At 41.3% G+C, this 20000-nt stretch overlaps 1 protein-coding gene across 5 annotated transcripts in view; it reads right to left on the minus strand.

Annotated features, from left to right (window-relative positions):
- The window catches only part of epha3 (eph receptor A3), a 108032-nt gene that overhangs the window by 40442 nt on the left and 47590 nt on the right, over nt 1–20000 (minus strand). For all 5 annotated transcript variants that reach the window (XM_080038281.1, XM_080038284.1, XM_080038280.1 and 2 more), the window contains exons 4-5: nt 5797–5952; nt 1894–2262 (exon numbers count right to left, since the gene is read on the minus strand). In XM_080038281.1, the coding sequence (XP_079894407.1) occupies nt 1894–2262; nt 5797–5952 (525 nt within the window). The remainder of the gene's footprint in view (nt 1–1893; nt 2263–5796; nt 5953–20000) is intronic.

Here is a 20000-nt window from a genome sequence, read left to right on the forward strand (position 1 = left end):
TGTTCTTTGCAAAAAAAAGGAAAAAAAAAAAGAAATCTCCATCCAAAGGGCTAAATCACCTCCTGAAAAGTTTGTAACATAAAAAAAAGCCCTAGAGAGAAGTGGAGGAACACATGAAGAGTGAGAGGAGAAGAGCTGGGTATGTGATGGACATTGAAAGGTAAAAGAATAAAGGATTGTATGTCCAGATGAAGGAAGAAAGGGAAGAAAAATAATGATTGAGAAAACTGTCAAAACTCAAAAACATGAACAGATACAAAGGCAAAACTAGGTAAGAGTGAACAGTGGAGGGGAGTGGGGAGGGAAAAAAAGGAAGAGAATAAATTGATATACTACTGCGAGACCTTCGCACATTCCTCGCTAGAGTCAGGGATTTCTGAGGTTTGGCACTTTCTGCTGCAGCTAGTTTTATTTCACTCTTGGAATTTCACAGCACCACTTCCCCTATGCCTTCTTATTTTCTTCTAAAGGAATGGATGTGTAGAGAGTTGTAGACTTGTGTAAAACGATTGATGGAAGTTTTAGGAGACCATCTTCACGTTAAAGAGTGTCTGTTAAAAGGATGAGATGTCTGACTGTCTTTTTTTTTTTTGTTGGGAAGACACTTGATCCTAGTCGTTAAACAAGACCATAGCGGCCCTGGGATCGCCTTATAAATGTCCAGGGCTGATGGTCGGAGTGCATATGTTCAGAGTATGAACTACAGGCTAGTGTTTCATATGATAAGTCTATTTAGAGGGAGAGGGAGACAGAGATACTTGCATAATATCCTATGCGTTAGGTGGCTGCTATTCTTTTATATTTGCAAACTTGCAATGTTTCGCACAGTAGGATTTAAACAGCACCTTTTTTTCCTGGCTGAGACCTATACACATATACATATAGTGCCTAGATGCCTGTACTCTTGTATTTCACAGTCTTTTTTGAAAAGGACAAAACAATTCACTGAAAATCAATGGAGGAGCACATTCTCAATATGCTCCAATCAGTGAAAGTATAGGGAGTAGTTAAGATGAGTTGATAATATCCCCCTCTTGTGTGAAAACCTTGTTTGCTACAGGATTTAATACAGCACTGTCAGACCACTGCAAAACCCTTTGTTTTGAAATAAGTACTGTATTTTTCCATTGCATATTGCCAGATCTTAAAAATCAAAAAAAAAATCTATGGTTTGGCTCTGCAATCTACAGCAGTTTGCGCTATAGCCTTGCCTCACAGTTCAATAAAGTATACCTTGTCTTTGATGGACCAAGTCAAGCCAAGTCAGGTCAATTCTATTATAGTGCCACTTCACAACAGACGTTATGTCATAACATGTTTGTAAAAGGACGAGTCCATTCCAAGATACACGTTACTTAAATGTATAAGCAAGTATCAATACATGTTGCAATTAGTTTTCTGTCTATCGACTAATAGAATAATTTAGTCATTGTCCCAGCTCTACCTGGTAGGCACAGTTCTGTGTATACAAGGTTTCACACCTTAAAGGAGAAGTAAGCTACATGGTCCTTTTAGCTAACTTCCTGACAGTGACTGCAGTTAGCAGTCCCCTCCCACGTCCCTATGTCCTTATCGCATGAACGCACAGCTGTCTTCGTCAGATAGTGCCGCGATGGAGAGCAGAGAGCCATCGTTCACGGGTGCTCTGTCTCCTGATTGGATAGAAACGAGCGAAATACTCAAAATGTGATACTCAAAATTGTATCTGGCCATTACTGCAAAGTTGAATGACCGGGGGACCTGTGTCATGAAGAGTGATTTAACACGTGTAGTAAAAAATATATATATATATATTTATCACTTACTTCTCATTTAAAAACTACTCAGGAAAATCCAATCATCATTGTTTGAGATAAAATCCAGGACATAAATACCATGGCTACAACATCTCACCTGCTTGGTTGGTGGTGATGGTGACGGCGGCGTACTGCCTCATCTTGGGCGCCAGCGAGGACACGCCGTTCTGCGCCTCGATCTCAAAGGTGTAGTTGGTGTGAGCGAGCAGGTCTCCCACCGTCACCGTGGTGTTGTGGAGGCCTGCCGCCCTGGGCAAGAAACGCACGTTACTCCTGCACGGCTCACAACGCTGGGACCCGCCGCCATTGTTGCTGCTGCCGTTGGTCGGGGAACCACGACAGCGTTTACACAGGACGGTGAACGTGATGTCTTTGCGCCCGCCACTGTCCTCAGGCCAACTCCAGTCCAGGATGACAGACGTCTCGTTGATGGAAGAGATGACGTTACGAGGAGCTGTAGGGGGACCTGGGTTGAAAACAGGAGGTAAGGGGGGGAAGAGGCCATTGGATACAAAGGAGAAGAGAGAGTTTTGGGGTAGGAGGTAAGAAGTGGGAAAGGAAGTAGAGAGAAAGGGAAATGAGACGTTACAAAAGTAGAATCAACAACAAACAAACCAAACTGATTTTAGAAGGACATTGCATTTAGTCATCTGTCAAAGACAATACCCGCAGCCTGTAAGATGATTTCACTTTTCACATAAAATAATGTTGAGATGTTATGATTTATAGTATGCTACAACCAATGTGATAAAAGAAATGTTTTGAAATGCATAACATTGTCTAATTTCTTGGAAAAGCTCACAAAAGTAGTATACCGTATATGAGCACCTGGAAGCTGCCTAACAATAACCCAATCGAAAAAAAATGCCTTGTTGATAGTGACAGTAGTTGCACTCAAGTGGTTGATGGGGTCCTACAATTGCAAAAGTACCTAATAGCATATTTGCATATTTGTTCAATTACAGTAAGTGCTGTATAATGCACACAAGTACCTTTGTCGTTGGAGTTTGGTACAGAGTAATTCCAGGGTAGCGTTAATAGGAACCTGTGTATGTAATGTAATATGTGTGTTTCCCTCTCTGTTTCTGGATCAGTAGGAGAAGAGAAGGGCATGACACAGGCTATTTCACTAGAGAAAAAAAGAGTCTCTGTCAAATTCAGACTGACATGAAAGTAAAACAACTTATTACAAACAGATCCCTCTGAATACTTCCAGATTTTTATATCAAAGCAAAAGGCTGTAATTACATGGAGAACAAAACAACAAAAATGCCAAATAACTCTGCAGGGAACTTGAGCAGGAGGAGGAGGAGGAGGAGGAGGAGGAGGAGGAGGAGGAGAAAGAGATTGAAATGGGCTTAGTGGATTGTGTTCTTAGGATAAAATGCTTTCTTTGGTTTGTTTGACTTGACTACTCCACTGCCAAACTTTGCGTATAGCTCCTGTCTCGGTAATCTGCACGTCTTCTCTCCCTTTTCTTTTCTCTTGACTGCACACGGGAGAAATCAAATATAAAACCTGAAAATGACATTAGGGTATCGGCAAAGCCTCAGGAATCTAAATGACAGATTTTTCTTTTTTTTTTGAGAAATGTTTACGGTTGTAAGAATGGTTTTGGATGACTGTTTGACAAAGTCTCAACTCTCAGCCACCACAGAATGAATAACCAAATGGAGTGAATGTGATATTGTTTTACCATCAGATCATTAAAACGACTATTGGGATTAAAATCAAAGCTGACATTCAAGGAGGTTTCAGACCGTTCTGGCTTTAGCAATAAACATAAAATCATCTGTCAAGATCTACCGTCAAACTATTACAGCTTTTCCAATGACTCTTGATCGGTAAGCGAGAACAGTGAAAGGCTCCTCAGAGGAAACAGTGTATTCATCTCAACATCAACAGTACCTAAAGTATTATTAAGAATCTATACATCACCATAATCTGTTAATATGTGTCTTAAAAGCAAGACGGTATATACAGTATACAGTATATATACGTTGTATTTGATTTGTTTTTGCTTCTCCGGCTTACCTAAATCTAACTCCACTGCCCACATCAAACTCTTGAACCTGTAATCCCTCTAAGATATAACCTGCACATGCACACATGCAGGCAATCATACACTAAATCCAAAAATGTCAAAATAATACATGGCCATCGAGATTACCATGCGATATGAATTTATGGCGTGTTACGAAACTGGGGATGTGCGAGTGTTCTCCAATCCCTCACAAAGGGACTTATCTATTGACAATTCTCTGTGGGCCCTTTTCCAGCCTCCTACTTCTTGTCACTTGAGATATCAGCAGATGCTAAAGCTTAACATTTAGGAGAAAAAAAAGAAAAACCAAAGTAATTTCACTCTCTTTCTGCAAGAAAGTAAGAGCAACGGTTCACGATCAGCAAGGGCGGACGAGCACGTTTGGTGCATTTTTGTGCTAATTTGAGGGCGGAGCTGCAGGACGTATGGGAACGCGTTGATGCATTTTTAATTGGCGGAACTGAATTCTTTGGAACAGACCATCTATACTTTACACAGCTGGCTGTAACCAAAATGTCTCATATTAAACACAGCAGGAAACACCATTAATAAAGTACAGCTTAATATTCCCATTTTCATGCCTTCTGAGGGTTTTTTTTTTCTTTCCCCCCCAACACGTTCAAGTTTCCAGAATCAACTCCAAACAACCTCTATCACACCACTAACTGTAGAATAATCACGATCATTATCTTCTAACATCGTGTCTATTCATTAGAAGAGCCTTGCCTTGTCAATCTGTCCCACTGAGGTGAAATGTGCCTCGTTGACAAGATGGTGTCGAGATAATCACAACAAGGGGCCTTCCGTGACTGTCTTTCTAATTAGGATTCTGTCAATGGCTGTGGGCGTCAATATGTATTTCCTACTGTTCACCACATGGTTACATTTTTTAGTTTTTTTCTGCTCCCTAGCCCATTTAATAAGGGATGTATCCATAACCTGACATAAGGGAATGCAGTGATTTATAGTTTTTTTTATGTGGGATGCATTTTTGGAAGGCTCACAGGAGGCATGCAGCATCTGCATCTGCAAACCATTTGCAACGGAGGGAGGGAAGAAAGAGAATCATGTTTGGAGCGGAAAAAGGTGATATAGAGTTCCTGGGGCTGCATTGGCTTAGGTGACCTTTAAATAAACGTTCTTTGTCTACTAAGCAGCTTTTACTAGGGAAATTTCACACTATTATAACAATCGTCACCTGTATAATGTGTGGGATTCCAACTGAGTTCCCGCTAACTGAGAAACAACACTGTAAACACTGGTGACTGCTTGAATGGGAACCAGTGCAAAACAAGGGAATTGGTAGGCTTGTGTTGTGAACAATAATGATGCTGTGTTGTATATTGTGGAAAAAACATATTATTTTGCAAAAGTAATTCACTGTAAAAAAAAATGTGTGAAAGTGTTTAGTCCATGAAAGACGCAACAACACAATGACACCCAAAGTAATGGGATTCAGCATCTCTTCAAGGCAGGGTTAAAGCTGTATTGCGTAGTATCTTGAGTATTTTTCTGTAATTTAGCGGTGAAATTTTAGATTGCAACACTCCTTTGCTAACCCCTCCCTTTCAGAGAATTTACAGAAGCTATGGTGGCCTTCAAGGGCAATATGCTAATTACTAAAGATGGCATCATCCACCACTGCTTCAAATATTTCCATAATATCAAGTGATGAGGTTCAAATGTATAATGCCGTTAAGTTTGCCCGTTCTGTGTTACTGTAAAAACATGGCATTCTCCATGTCTACCAAATCTTTTCTGAAAAATGCAGATACATTTTTACAGACTGTACCTTTAAGACATATTGTGTTGCATGTTTAATGAGACAGAAATCTTCCCACTCCCCATTAAAAGAGCTTCTCTTGTCAGATAATTGATGACAGTGACCCCTCCTGATATACAGTAGAAAAATAGCCCCACCGATATAGTTAACTGTGGTGTAAAAGCAACACTTACGGGTACAGGCCATGGACGCAGCGTCTCCCTCGGCACGGAAGTAGTTCTTCTCACAGCCACAGTGCAGCGAGCCCTCGTGGTGAGAGAAGCTGTGTGGTGGACACTTGGAACACTCCATATTGCCCACCGTGGATTTGTAGAAGCCGGCCCTGCACGCTGGAGACAAAAAGAAGGGTTAGGGTTAGGGTCACACACACATATCCATGAGCATCTTGCCAAAACAACACCTCAATGGCGATCTAATAGCTGCACTCTTTGCCACAGCACCTATAACAAAAGCAAGCAAGACATGGAAGATGGAGACTTTTTTTACACACACACACACACACACACACACACACACACAAACTGTGACAAGGGTACTGAATTTAAATCTCCTGTTAATGTAATAAGAATCCATTGAGTTCTGGTAAAAACTAATAATTCTCCGAAATGTCTTTGTCTCCATTTCTTTTTTTTTTTCTTCTCTCTCTATCTCTCTAAGGGCGCAACATGAATAATGCAAATTGTCCCCTCAGATAAAAAGGGGCTGTTCTCTTTTAAATATCTGCTGTATTAAATCTGCACTCGGCAGCTCTTTTAAACTCCTACTCACCACAAATCTGTTGCAATCTGTGCAAGTAGGGTGACACTCCACCTGCGCGGAGCATATTGCATGTGTACAGAGTGTGACTGTTTGCCTTTCTGTGTAGGAAGGAAGATCAAGGGATGGGGATGGGGTCGGGGGGGGGGGGGGAAAGAAACGCTCCCTCTCCTGTGATTTCTTCCCTCCTTCACCACTCTTTTCTCCTCCTCTATCAAAGGTTGAAAGCCTTTGTCATCCTATTCATACCTGATGATGGTATGAAAAGCATTATGAAGCCTACAAAAAGCCTCTCGACATGATGGTAGAGTCCACATATAACTGCCCTATACTTTACTATTGTCAGCACACAGGAACTGCTATTCAGATAACGTGTTTTACATTATCAAAGCATCAATTATACCACAGAAATCGCAGAAATTCAATATCTTTGAATGTGATGGTTATTGTGCTTGAAAAGTATCACATGTTTTTGCACAAAGTGTGCAGGGTAAATTGCATGATAATTGTGTAGTAAAACAAACTAGTGTTGATTAATTACACACTAAGTAGTTCACCCTGCACCTACAATTGAATCAGATCAGATGAATGACACTGACTGGACCAATAAAATGCGATGTTATACTGCATACAGTGACAGACAAGCTTGTCCTTTCTATTTCAAATCAATTCAATTCAATTTGTGGGGGGGCTTTATCGGCAGGGGAAACACAAGTTAACTTTGTCAAAGCATTCTCTCTCTCTCTCTCTCTCTCTCTCTCTGTCCCCGTCTCTCTCTCTCACACACACACACATACGCACTAGATTAAAAAAATGGCTAGCAGAGCGATAGCAGTGAGCCAGCAGAATGTGTGGGCTCAGCAGATCGGCTCTGACAGATCCCAGTGGTGGACAACACACTTCTGCAAAAGCCAACACTGCTGATACTACACTGCCATATCCATCACTGACACTGGCACACCAAGGTCCCCGCGCTGCACTAAATACTCCTCTACCTCCCCTTTACAGATTGCATGTGTGTGTGTGTGTGTGTGTGTGTGTGTGTGTGTGTGTGTGTCTATGTGTGTGAGAGAGAGAGAGATAGATAGATAGATAGATAGAGGGAGGGAGGGAGGGAGGGAGAGAGAGAGAGAGTGTGTGTGTGTGTGTAACAGGATGTGAAGCGGGTTTTAAACAGCCCAATATGATCGGACTGATGGAATGACAACCACAACACTTGCTGACACACACAAAACAGACCACCCTGATTGGACAACACGCCAGGAAATTAGACCCGACAGCCAGCTCCCCCAGCCAATCAGGTAACGGGAGCAGTGAGATAATTGCTGGGTCAGCAGCAAACGCACAAGGAACATAAAACAGAAACTGTATAGACAAACAGGCAGACGTTCAAATGAATTAACAGAGGCTGAGCCTTCGTCAATCCATGAACAACCTCTTAGACTGAGCACACATACAACGCCAACACAAAGATACCTTTAACATCTTCATTGGCCAGTTTAACCACCGGATTCAAGTCCAACTGCTATAATTGAATTACCGTATTGCATCAATCTCACTGCAGGTTGGAAACTCATTAATTATGAAGTTTGAGACAGATAAGGACATCTAGAAATCTGTAAATGTAAAGTTATTGGCTTTGTAAGATGTTTTTAAACTTTCATCTGTGGTCTATCAGCTCCCAAGAACCCCTTAGTTCCTACCGTAAGAAAAACTCCCCAACAACTTTAGAATGGTTCATAAATAGACATTTTCTATATTGAAAAAGGCTTTTACAGATTCCTTCAACAGCTGGGCAGTTTAGTTTTTAGAGGAGCAAATGTCGGATTTGATGGAGACTACTTTTAGCTGTGGGATAATCCACATGTTGAGCATTAGAGCTTATTTATGGTGCCGGGAAATTGGGGGAAATAAACTTTGTTGCACACAATCGTAATGTCTTTGCAATTTCGTGGCTCCCTAATGTGTTTTTTTTAGGAGTTATTGGACAACAATGGAGGTCTATATTTAACACAGGAATGAGCTCCATCATCATCTGGCTACATCGCAAATACATAGTTAGTCAGATCAATTTGATTAGATAGAAAGAAATACTGAATTTTAACCAGATTTCTCCTTTAAGCGTGGTGCTCTGCAACTTAACAGATTTGGACGATAAACCCTGCCGAGTCAACACTCCACACACGTAAGAAAAACAGCCCTTGATTCAACTCCAGAGTTAAAAATATCGGGGACTTTTTAGGACGTAACACAGCCGTGAAACTTATTAGGCAGAGAGAGCGGGATCTCGTAAACGTTCAGTGTAAAAAATTAATAACCAAAGCAGCACTTGAGGTTTTTCATGTGACAGTATAGTGATATGTTGTATTTTCTTGACCGCAGTCCCTAAAAATATTTTTATAACAGTTGGAAAAGGATAATAAAGGTCCCGTTTTCTTCCTTGTGAGTCTGCCAGGATAAAAAAGCAGTTCTGACAGGGCCCTGATGGTAAAATCAGATTCGGCCCGCAGGAGGTTAACTACTCATCTAGAGATGTGTAACACTGACATTCACCAGCAGTGCAGGGGCATGAGTAAGTGTGCGTGCGTGTGTGTGTGTGTGTGTGTGTGTGTGTGTGTGTGTGTGTGTGTGTGTGTGTGTGTGTGTGTGTGTGTGTGTGCGCGTGTGCATGTAACACTACTGCATACAGAGACACGCACATTTCACAAGAGCATCAATGCCTTGACAAATAGGGAGAAAATTAAATATTTGAAGGGGAAAATTTGAAGGTCCTCCCTCCTGAATCATCTTTTATTTATTTACAAATCAATAACAGCAGCAGGAACAGCATGTAGGGACAGTATCACTGTTCCTGCAAGTAGTCCTTTGTGATATGCGCATTATACACACACACACACACACACACACACACACACACACACACTCAAATTTAAATTCTCACTCAAAGGAGTATGACAGAATGTCTTGCTACTTTCTATGTAACAGCTGATACACAATCCCCTCATTCACATTTAAAGAGCAACACACACAAAAACACATACATACACACACACACACACACACACACACACACACACACACACACAAACAAATACACGTGCACACACACATACAGATGCAGCGGCCACATGATACGGTGGTTGTAAAATAACTGGGGCTGCAATTTGCTCAATCAATAGTCTAGGTCAGGGGTCCCCAAACTACGGCCCGCGGGCCAAATGCGGCCCGCGGCCCGCTTTTTATTGGCCCGCGGCCGATTTTAAAAAGATAATGTAATTTTTTTTTTTTTTTTTTTTTTTTTTTATATTTATATATATTTTTTTTTTTTGCATTTCTTAGTTAACCCACTAGTGCAGGGGTGTCAAACACTGATTGATTGGCCCGTGGCACATTTTAAAAATATAATGTAATATGGCGCTTTTAAATAATTTAAATGCACTCATTATATTACAGACAAATATGTCCCATAAAAGAAAATGAGCAACAAGCCCATCCCAGAGGACCCTGCATAATATTTTATTTTAAATTAATATTATTATGGAAAATCTATGCGTCCTTCTCCAATAGCTTCTAATTCATCTGACACAGTGTCTCCATTTTTTTTCATAAAATTTTTTTCAGATTTAGCCTCTTAATTTCCCTCTCAAAGTGCACCAAATTCATGCATTTCGCTTTAAAAACTTTAAAAAATCTCCCGGGGGGGCATACCCCCGGACCCCCCTAGGAGGGTCGGGACCTCGGCTGGATACTATTTTCACCCTGCTGGACATTGGACGCAAAGGCAGAAAATACTGGGTGTATCATTGCCATATAAACAAGAGGGGGAATGTGTGTGTTTAATGTGCAAGGAAAGTGTTGCCGTGAAGAAGGATTACAATTTACGAAGACACTATGAAACTAAACATCAGAGCAGGTACATGTCCTGATAAATGTGTTATTTTTGCAAAGTGGCCCGGCCCTTCGTAGATTTTTCTGTATGTGGCCCTCAGTGAAAAAAGTTTGGGGACCCCTGGTCTAGGTCATAGGACACCCTCATCAATAATTAACATGGCTGCTGGATGGTCCAGTGGTCACACATGCGGTCCCTCTTTTCTATGACATTTTGGTGGCAAAACCTGACCTGACCTTTGGCGAGAGCGGATTTTATTACTTTGCATCTTTTTTTTCCGTGGGGCCAAATTTCAAAGGGTTTTGGAGACAACAATGAGGATCTATTGGCTTCTACAGCGACACTAACTCACACTCTGATGGTTTTACAACAGAAGCTGGGATGTCCTTGTGATTGGCAGCTGTGACGCCCCAGTTACAGAAAAAAAAAAAAATTTAAATTCTAAAAAGTCTAAGAATTACTTCACCGTAAGCAAATCCATTGCTTGTGAGAATATGCTGTTTTCATCGGGAAAAATGTGACGTAAGATTATTCTGAACATGTTACTTCTCACATGACTTGCACCCTTTTGACCTCACTTAACACTTGTACATTGATCGGTGTCACACGAGGGGGGGGGGGGATGGGAAAGTACCTCTGCCCTTGACCCCTGTATCTGTGTCAGCCTAAACCAAAGCATTTTCCATCTCTCTCACACACACACACTCTAAGGTTCAGTCCAGTTGCATACACACCGGCGCAGTATCAAAAAAGCAGACTCAACAATTGATTTCCTGTTTCCGTTCAACCTACGCCTCATTTTGTTTCTCATTCCGACAAAATCCCAATTACTTTTCCCACCCTCTCTCTCTCTCTCTCTCTCTCTCTCTCTCTACTTCCCCCCTCCATCCTCCAGCCAAACCCCCCTCCTCCACTTGTTTTCTTTTTTTCTGTGGCTTTTCCCCTCTACTCATTCTCTCGCTCCATCCTTCTTTCCCTTAATTGGAATAGCTCTCTTTGAAATGGAAAAAAAAGTTATTTACTTTGACAGCTTAGGCATTTTGGCTGGCGGTCGTATGTATCCGGAGCCACTTGTGATATTTCTGGAAACATGGAGACAGTAAACATCTTGCCATGAAATCCCCCTTTGGGACAACCAGAAGTAACGAGTTACTACACAAATCTGAAAAAAAATAAAAGGTCAACGTCTTTTTGTATGAAACCATTGTGCCTTTTGGTGGGTTAGTTTAACTGTCCAGAAAGTATGTCATTATTTAAACATAGTGCATCATGGTCTGACTCAAGCACATTGTTGACTAATGAGAAAATACCCCCCCACAAAACGCAGGCCTATTAGCTGCTTTTCCAACAATGCAATTCTGATCTTGTTACCATCCATTTGAATATCAGGGGAGAGTTTGTGGCATATTTTTCAAGTTTGAAAGACATCATTACAAAATATAAGATATACCAGCAGCTATACGGTACTTTTATTTTGTCACGCGTATCAAAAAACCCTGGAAGAATTGACCCTGAGATAGCCATAATAAAGAGCACATTAAGATCCCGAAGGCTCCAGCTCATGACTATATCACTATAACACACAAAGTGAAACAGATGTCCATTAAGGCTGAATGGCAATTCATTTGTTTCAGCTAATACGCCGCTAACCCAATAAAAATTATTTTCTGTCTGAAATATAAATGAAAGCAATTGTCAGCATTGATAGCTTGTGTCTTAGGGGCAAATTGCTGCGCATTCTATCCATCTTAACTTCAATTATTGTGTCATCTTCCATGATAATCACATAGGGAACACATTGGAGTTTATTCACATGACAGTATGGCATGAGCAATGTGGGTTTTTTGGCCTTGCCAGAGTGAGCAGTCAAGTGATTCTGTACATGTGCAACTGTACAGTTAAGTTTCCAGAGGCCAGTATGATACATCAGCTGGTGGACACATTAACTGTCCAAACTAAACATATAAAGTGATTCCGTTTTCGGCGACAGTGAAGACTGAAGCTGCCAAAGCTAATCAGAACATAACAAAAGGCCCGTATGAGGCTCGTATAGCTCTTAAGGTCGTAATTGCAGATGATTTTTTTTATATATACTGCGGTCGTTTCAGTCCTGTGTGCTGGCATGGCATAAGTTAGGAGGGAGGATCAGGTGGGATCTGCACGCAATGCCATCGGCATTTAGCGATGTCTTTGTTGATTTGTTAAGAGATCTGTATGTCTGCGCTGTTCCCAGAAACTGCTCCAATAAATCAATCCTCGCTGGAGAATTAAGAAACGGGCACACTCTGTGGATGACATCGGGCTACGTGATAAAGGGAAAGGGAAAAGTCTGTATGCTCAGAGGGATCGCAGAATGAGCTCATCATTGACACATTTAAAACCAATTAAATGTCTTGCCCCGCTGTTAAAAAAATATAATACTTAATGCATAGGGAGATTTTTTTCCATTATTTTTTGGTTCCATCCAAGAACGCCAAAATCGATATAATGATTTTGATAAAAAGTGTAATAAAATTATATTACTGATGCTCTAAGATTTCAGACTTTTATAGCACTGTTTTATTTCAACTTAAGTCTTAGTTCACATTGCTCATTAAAATGATTAATAAACCATGCTGTGTGATGGGAAAAACAAGTGGCTGTGCCCGTCTAGCTTCCACATAGCACTTATAAAACGTGCCACCAGATCAATGTGTGACCCTGGTCTTTAGTTTTATCACTGTCCATGACCTCATACGCTGCACTTTTAGCGCCCATAGAACTGAAGCAGTTGGCTCCGTCAGCTGAGCAGCGGAGGGCCAGATTGGAGTTTGTGATGCTAACTGCGGGCTAATGGCCTGGAGAGACCCCGCTATACAAGTCTGTTTATCTATCCACCCTCAAAGAGACTCTTCAGCTGCCTAGATGCTCTGTGCTTGCATGCTTGTGTGTGTGTGTGTGTGTGTGTGTGTGTGTGTGTGTGTGATTCAGAGTCCAGAATACTAATCATTATGCCACACAACCAGCAGCAGTTTCTGTCTATGTGAAAGAAAGTTACCAACATGCATGTGTGTGTGTGTGTGTGTGTGTGAGCGTGTGCTTTGTGCATGTGTGTGTGTGTAGTTCCGTGCACGCAAACTGGCACAGCAAAGCTTAATTAAGTGATCTGATCCAACACTGATTTGCATAATAAAGCAGCCTGATGAGGAGGATAAGAGGAGGACGAAAGGGAGTGGAGGAAGATAAAGGGAGGTATAGAAGAAGAGGGGGATGTGAGGAGGTGAAATAGAGGAGGCTACAGAGGAATAGGTGCAAGGTGAGTAAAGGTCTACATTACATGTATTGTTACAGACAGGAAAGCAGGAAGGAAACGCATGGTTGTAAGTATAGACACTCCAAGCCACACAAGCACATGATCACACTATTACAAATCCTGTGTATGTGTGTGTGTGTGTGGTGTGTGTGTGTGTGTGTGTTCCATATACGATTTTAAGTGACCTGTGATATTGTGCGTGTGTGTGAAATGATACATATTTCCCTTCTAAATTTTCCAACAAAACACACTGGTTTACCATAATTACTGTTCAAATGTTAACACAATCATTTCCAGTAGATGTTATTAGAGTATGTTAGTGATTGATGTTATGTAATCATCAAGCAAGCAGTCTATAGCCAAAATGGGGCTGCCTGCACTAAATGAGATTTTAATAGTAGCAAATATTGGCCTTCATATATCAGTCTATAACCTTGATGATAAAAAGGAGGACCGACTGAATTGCTCTCTTTTGTTTCCTCCCTCTCTCTTTTATATTCACAAAGGCAGTTCAAGGGGAAATGAGCAGAATGAACACATCATGCGTCTAATCGTATACTGTCTGTTTGCTTAACTGCTGCGATGTGCCTTAGACCCTTTAAACATAGTGACACATGTAGGGCCATGGGCATGACTCAGATCCCCTTGAGATACTTTTAAAACGTCCGATTTATGATGATTTAAAAAAAAACATGTGTCACCCTATATTATATATAAAACATCCTCTTCTATTGTGCCTCTACTGATCCCATTAAAACAATGTCCATCTGTTTACAATGATATAAAATGACAAGTTTGCACATTGTTATTCTAAATAACAGGCACTATGCAAGTCACTTTGAAGTACAACAAAGTACAATGCGTCTCTATTTAATGTATAGAATTTCATAAAGTATGGAGGGATACCACATGTGGTGCCTGTCCTTGAAACTAGATAAATGGAGCATGAGAGGGAAATAGCAATATTATTAAAAAACCATGTCAGTGTGTGTGTGTGTGTGTGTGTGTGTGTGTGTGTGTGTGTGTGTGTGTGTGTGTGTGTGTGTGTGTGTGTGTGTGTGTGTGTGTGTGTGTGAGAGAGTGAGTGTGTGTGTGTGTGTGTGTAGGACAATAAACTGGGCCAAAACAGGGCAAGTACTGTACAAACCCCCCACCCACAGAGGCATGGATCAACTCCCTGCTGAATCCATCAAGGATGCAATAACTTTTTTCATACACTCTCCACACTCCAGAGGTTAGCCTGGTCAGTCAGAAAATCCAGGACAACCAGCAGAAACACACATTCTCTAAAGAAACACCATTACACACACACACACACACACACACACACACTGAGTTAATGTTAATTTTGCGATAGATGCTGGGAGATAGGATTTTACCACACACATAAATACGGGAAACAGATGCATCCGTCTTTTCTATGATCCATATGGATGACTTGGTGACTGACCGGTAGATGGATAGACAGGAGAAAGAGAGCATAAAGTAGGTTAACAGTAGGGAAACAGAGTGAAAGAGTGCAAAACCATTAGCATATTCCCACAGACGCCAACCATGCAACGATCAACCTATTTGTCCTGATCCATCCATATTACCATTACCAGTGTTTACATTTCACACAGAATCCCCACACTGTGTGTGTGTGTGCGTGTGTGTGTGTTGTGTTGTGTTGTGTTGTAGAGATGACACTGACCTCTTAATGCCCTCTCACTTTCCCAAACACAGACACAAACAGACTCACACTCACATGCACATTCCACTGTTACACTCCCTGGAAACACACACACACACACACACACACTGCACAACCTAACGGGCCCTAAAGCCATTTGCCTCCCCTCATCCTTTACAGGACCATTGTGCTGCTTTGAATGCGACAGATAACCAGCCATGTACACCAAGCACACATTCACACAAACACACTATAGCCACAGTCATGTCGGTGATTTAGAGCTGGACAGACCATTGTACCATAATCCCATGTGTGACAATAGTAGCCGGTGGCAACAATCCTGCCGTTTCCATGTCGATATGGGAAGCTCAGACAGATTTCCATCCTTCACTTGGCTTTCCATTGGCAAGTAGGGGATTTATACAGAACAAATTATAAGGTATTTTTTTCTTTACTGTGATTGTTCCTTCTGTTAGTCCCATGACATCATTTTGCTACAGCAACATCGGTGTAAAGTTGTTTTGTTATTGGTGCACCTTGAGGTAATATCGACTGGTTATAACAACATCCTTTTTTTTAAAGGTAGAAAATAGTTTATAACAACATATTTTTTTTTCAATAGGTAGACATGGATTTGTATGACTTGTTATACTGAGAAAAAAATTATAATTGACATTGTCAGCAGTCTGAATCTCACTGGGCAGATGCATATCTGTATCGATGGAATGCACAGATAAATGGATGGGGAAAGCCGAGTGAAAAGGCACAGGGCAAAAGGGAGAGGGTGCAGGAAAGGGGCAAGAACAAAATGGGAGAGGGAGAGAATTTGGATGGCAAACAAGTTATCTAGGTTCCAATTCAATATGGATTTCTCAACATCAAGTCAATGTATGTCTATTTTTGTCTGTGGGTGCTAGGTCTTTTTTTGTGCCCCTGTTTAAAAGATAAGCAACGCAGGACAGTTGTATTGACCAGTGCTAGACAGGACACACTCTCTACTTTAGTAGAAAATAGGCCATCTACAACTCCACTGGACACAATCTCTCTTGCTCTCTCTCTCTCTCTCTCTGTGTCTCTCACTCTCTCTCTCTCTGTGTATCTCTCTCTCTCTCAAACACAGACACACACACACACACACAGACATACACACACATACATACACACACACACACACACACACACACACACACACACACACACACACTATTATGGTGACCCACTTCACTCAATGTGCTCAGTCGGCAAGACTTACACAAAGAAATTGATGTTAGGCGCTGTTACAACTGATGCAAGACGACACACAAAGCGCAGATAAGTGCAATAGTCTAAACCTCCGATATTATTCCATATTTTTAATACTTAAAATCCCAGTAAATACTAGAATAATGGTTTGTTAGAAACTGTTACTGGAATTGGATGTTAAGGAACATTCTGATGAGATGCAAATTAATCTAAGTACTTTTTAATGTATTATCATCTGGGTTTAATTGAGTTTAAACGACAATATAAGTGCTATTTCAGTAGCTTTTTCCCACCATTATATTCATTTATCCCTACATTTTTCCATTTGTTTTGAAATACTGTATATTCCATGGAAACATAATACACATTATTTCACTTTGCATTCACAGACCCTTCATTTATCACCTTAACCAACGCATTTATATCTTCTAAGAAATATGACTTCTGTGTTATAACTCCAGTTTGAGGTCCCCTCCCGTGCTGATTGTAATTCAGATGAATAGGCGTCCATATGGCTGCTGACACTGAGCCCCAATCAAGGAGGAGAAGCCTCTCTGCCTGCTGAGGTCTGGAGTGGGGAGTAAAGCCCCCCCAGGGAAAGACTACTTTCACTGCTGGAGCACCTGAGGACGACTGAAGGACACACACACACACACACACACACACACACACTTATATGCATATGCTGACAGACACCTACCCACAAGTCTCAGTGCGAGGCTGCTGCTGGCATATGCTAAAGAGCCCCCCAGGCCCTTCTCACTTCACACAACATGACGTTCTGGCTTTTCTCTCACTGCGATCCGCAACCACCCAGAGTTGAGCATGGGATGCTGGGATGAATTAACAACTGATGGAAAATATAGAAAACATTTTGAACTCCAAACTGATAACTCCTGGCAGTTGTTTTTCCAAGTCCGTACCTTGCACCATTGCAGCATTGAGGAGGATTATCGCTGAATGAAATGTCATGGACTGATATATGTGTCAGTTTGGCAACGTCTGGTGTTTTTCTCTCCCTCACTCACACTCTCTCTGTGCTGTCCCTAATTCAAGTCTGATCAACACATCTCATTTTTTGATTGGTCTTGTTGAGTTATGTGTGGAGACGGTTTCATTCCCAATCGGAAAATACAGTATCACTCACTGGTGGTTTGTGCGGTCCGAAAGTCCCACATCTGCTTTGCATTTTTTTTGTTTCACGGGAAACGGCATAAGCTATAGGTAAAAAAAACAGAGATATGATCCATGGCCGATTTTCTATCCACTTTAAGTCTCTTCACTTCTCAAGACATTTAGAAAAATGTTCCCCCCCAGTCCATGCATTCTATAAGTGAATTCCCCTTTTTTTCTCAATTTAAAAAAAGCTTGGAAAACAGGATTTCAATTTCAATAGATAACCACTGTGAGTGTGTGCAGCAAAGACCAGATGGACACAGGTGGAACGATATAGTGCATGGAAAACAAAACTGGTTCTTCAACAAAAGGTCCAATGTACCTTTTTTATATTCAAAATATCCATTTCAAACCTGTTTCATTTTACAACCATAATACAGCAGGCTACCTTATCTCATTACATCACACACAAACAAAATAAATTTGACATGTATCTCATTAGTTTTCACCTTCAAAGTCAACACCGCCGTATGAATCTCCAACCGAGGCGGTGAGGTCAGAATCTATTTGTTCAGGTCTGAGAATTCCTGTGTCTGCGCTGAATAATAGCGTTCACCTAGATGCCACTGAATGAAATGAGAGGCAATTTGATCAAGGTTTTTTTCGTATGACAAAATAATTCACAGCTCCGTGCCAATGTCGCAAACCTCGTTCCTGCTTGCAGTGTGGTGCATTTAAATTAGCCCCTGTGTTAAACTTGATGCCTTGTTATGTTCACCAGTAACGTGCCTGTGACATTCTTTTTTTGTGAGAGCAAACAAAAGACTCAGCCTAATGTGTGTTCAAAATTGTTATCATTTTAATTTAATTATATATATGAGTCTGGATGGCACTTGAACATTAGTATAATTATTTTCTTTGGACTGCTTTTTTTTGTAACAGCAGCCACTGTTTTGTTTCATTCTGTTGTCATGGAAAAGAACATCTGCTGAATGGTATATTGAAAGTGTGTTACCATGGAAGAGGCCAAAAAACTAAAAAGAACAAGACAGTGCCTTTCCTATCATATAACAGCATGCTGAGTATAGTAATGGAACTATCACGTTACCTTTAAATGATATGAATTGAGCTTTCCCACAGTAGTGAGAGGTTCCTCACCACAGCTTCGTACATTTAAAACATATCCCAAACCAGCCCCTTAAACAGTCCCTGATACACACATAGTTCAAAGAAGCTTATTTTACAGCAGTTGGTGGTCTCTGAAATGAAATCGCTACTGTTTCTTCTCCCCGAAGCTACGTGGATTTGCTTTGGCTGCATTGTGTCCATAATGGCTGGTAATATAAGTGCTATGTTTTGGTTGGATTGTGATGAGAATGTGATCATTTTAAGTGTTGGGGGGGAGGGGGGGATGTTTCATTTCCTTTGAACCGCAATGCATGTTGGGATATGTCCAGTCCAAGGTCCCTCTCTGGAAAGGGTTAAGTGGTTCGAGAGGAGACTCAAGAATTCATAACTTGGACTTCTTAGTTTCACGATCCACTGAGAGCTGGTATGCTGCGGAAATAGCAAAATGGGGTCCCCTCAGGCAAGAGGGACCATCGGTGCATTAGGGCGAAACGCTTATAGGTGCTCTGTGAATGTCCGCTATGTGCTCTCCTGTACATGTGCGTGTGTGTGTGTGTGTGTGTGTGTGTGTGTGTGTGTGTGTGTGTGTGTGTGTGTGCACCAAGATTCTTGGGGCAGGTGTCACAGCGGTGGTTGGGGCAGAGCAGTGCTAAATCACTCCCCAACTGACACACCTCACCACAGGGTGTCCCGCCATGTGTTACTGCTGAGAGAGAGAGACCTAGGGCTAACGGTTACTGGGTCACACAGAGAGAGAGAAGGAGGGATAAACTTCTCTATAAATCAACATCTTGTGATTTAGGTTTGACACAGCGAGACAAAAAGAGAGAGAGAGAGAATGTATGTATAAACGCAATGCCCTTGGAAGTTTGTGTCTCTGTGTGTGTTCGTGCTGGCTTTCACGCAACCGTTTTCTGCCAGTGTTAGTGTGTGTGTGTGTGTGTGTGTGTGTGTATCTCTCCGTTGATGTGTGTGGATGACAGACCAGCGCAGGTGAACTACAGACAGGCCCAGACATCCTGGCACGATCCATCTACACATCAAGACTCTCGCCTTACCCTCCTCCTGTCCCTCTCCCATCATCCTCAGCTGCTGTGGCGTATACAGTATGTCACAACTTGTTTACACAAACGGCACAAAGGCAACAACTAAAAAAATTAAGCCAAATGAGTATTATTGCCATTATCATTATTTTTCTCAACCTGTGTGTCTTTAAGTATATAAATTCATGTATTTGTCAATAAAATACTGTATATAATCTACAGATGTTCACATAAATGCA

The sequence above is a fragment of the Ammodytes marinus genome (genome assembly GCF_949987685.1).
Source record: "Ammodytes marinus genome assembly, chromosome: 12".
Lineage (NCBI taxonomy): Eukaryota > Metazoa > Chordata > Actinopteri > Uranoscopiformes > Ammodytidae > Ammodytes > Ammodytes marinus.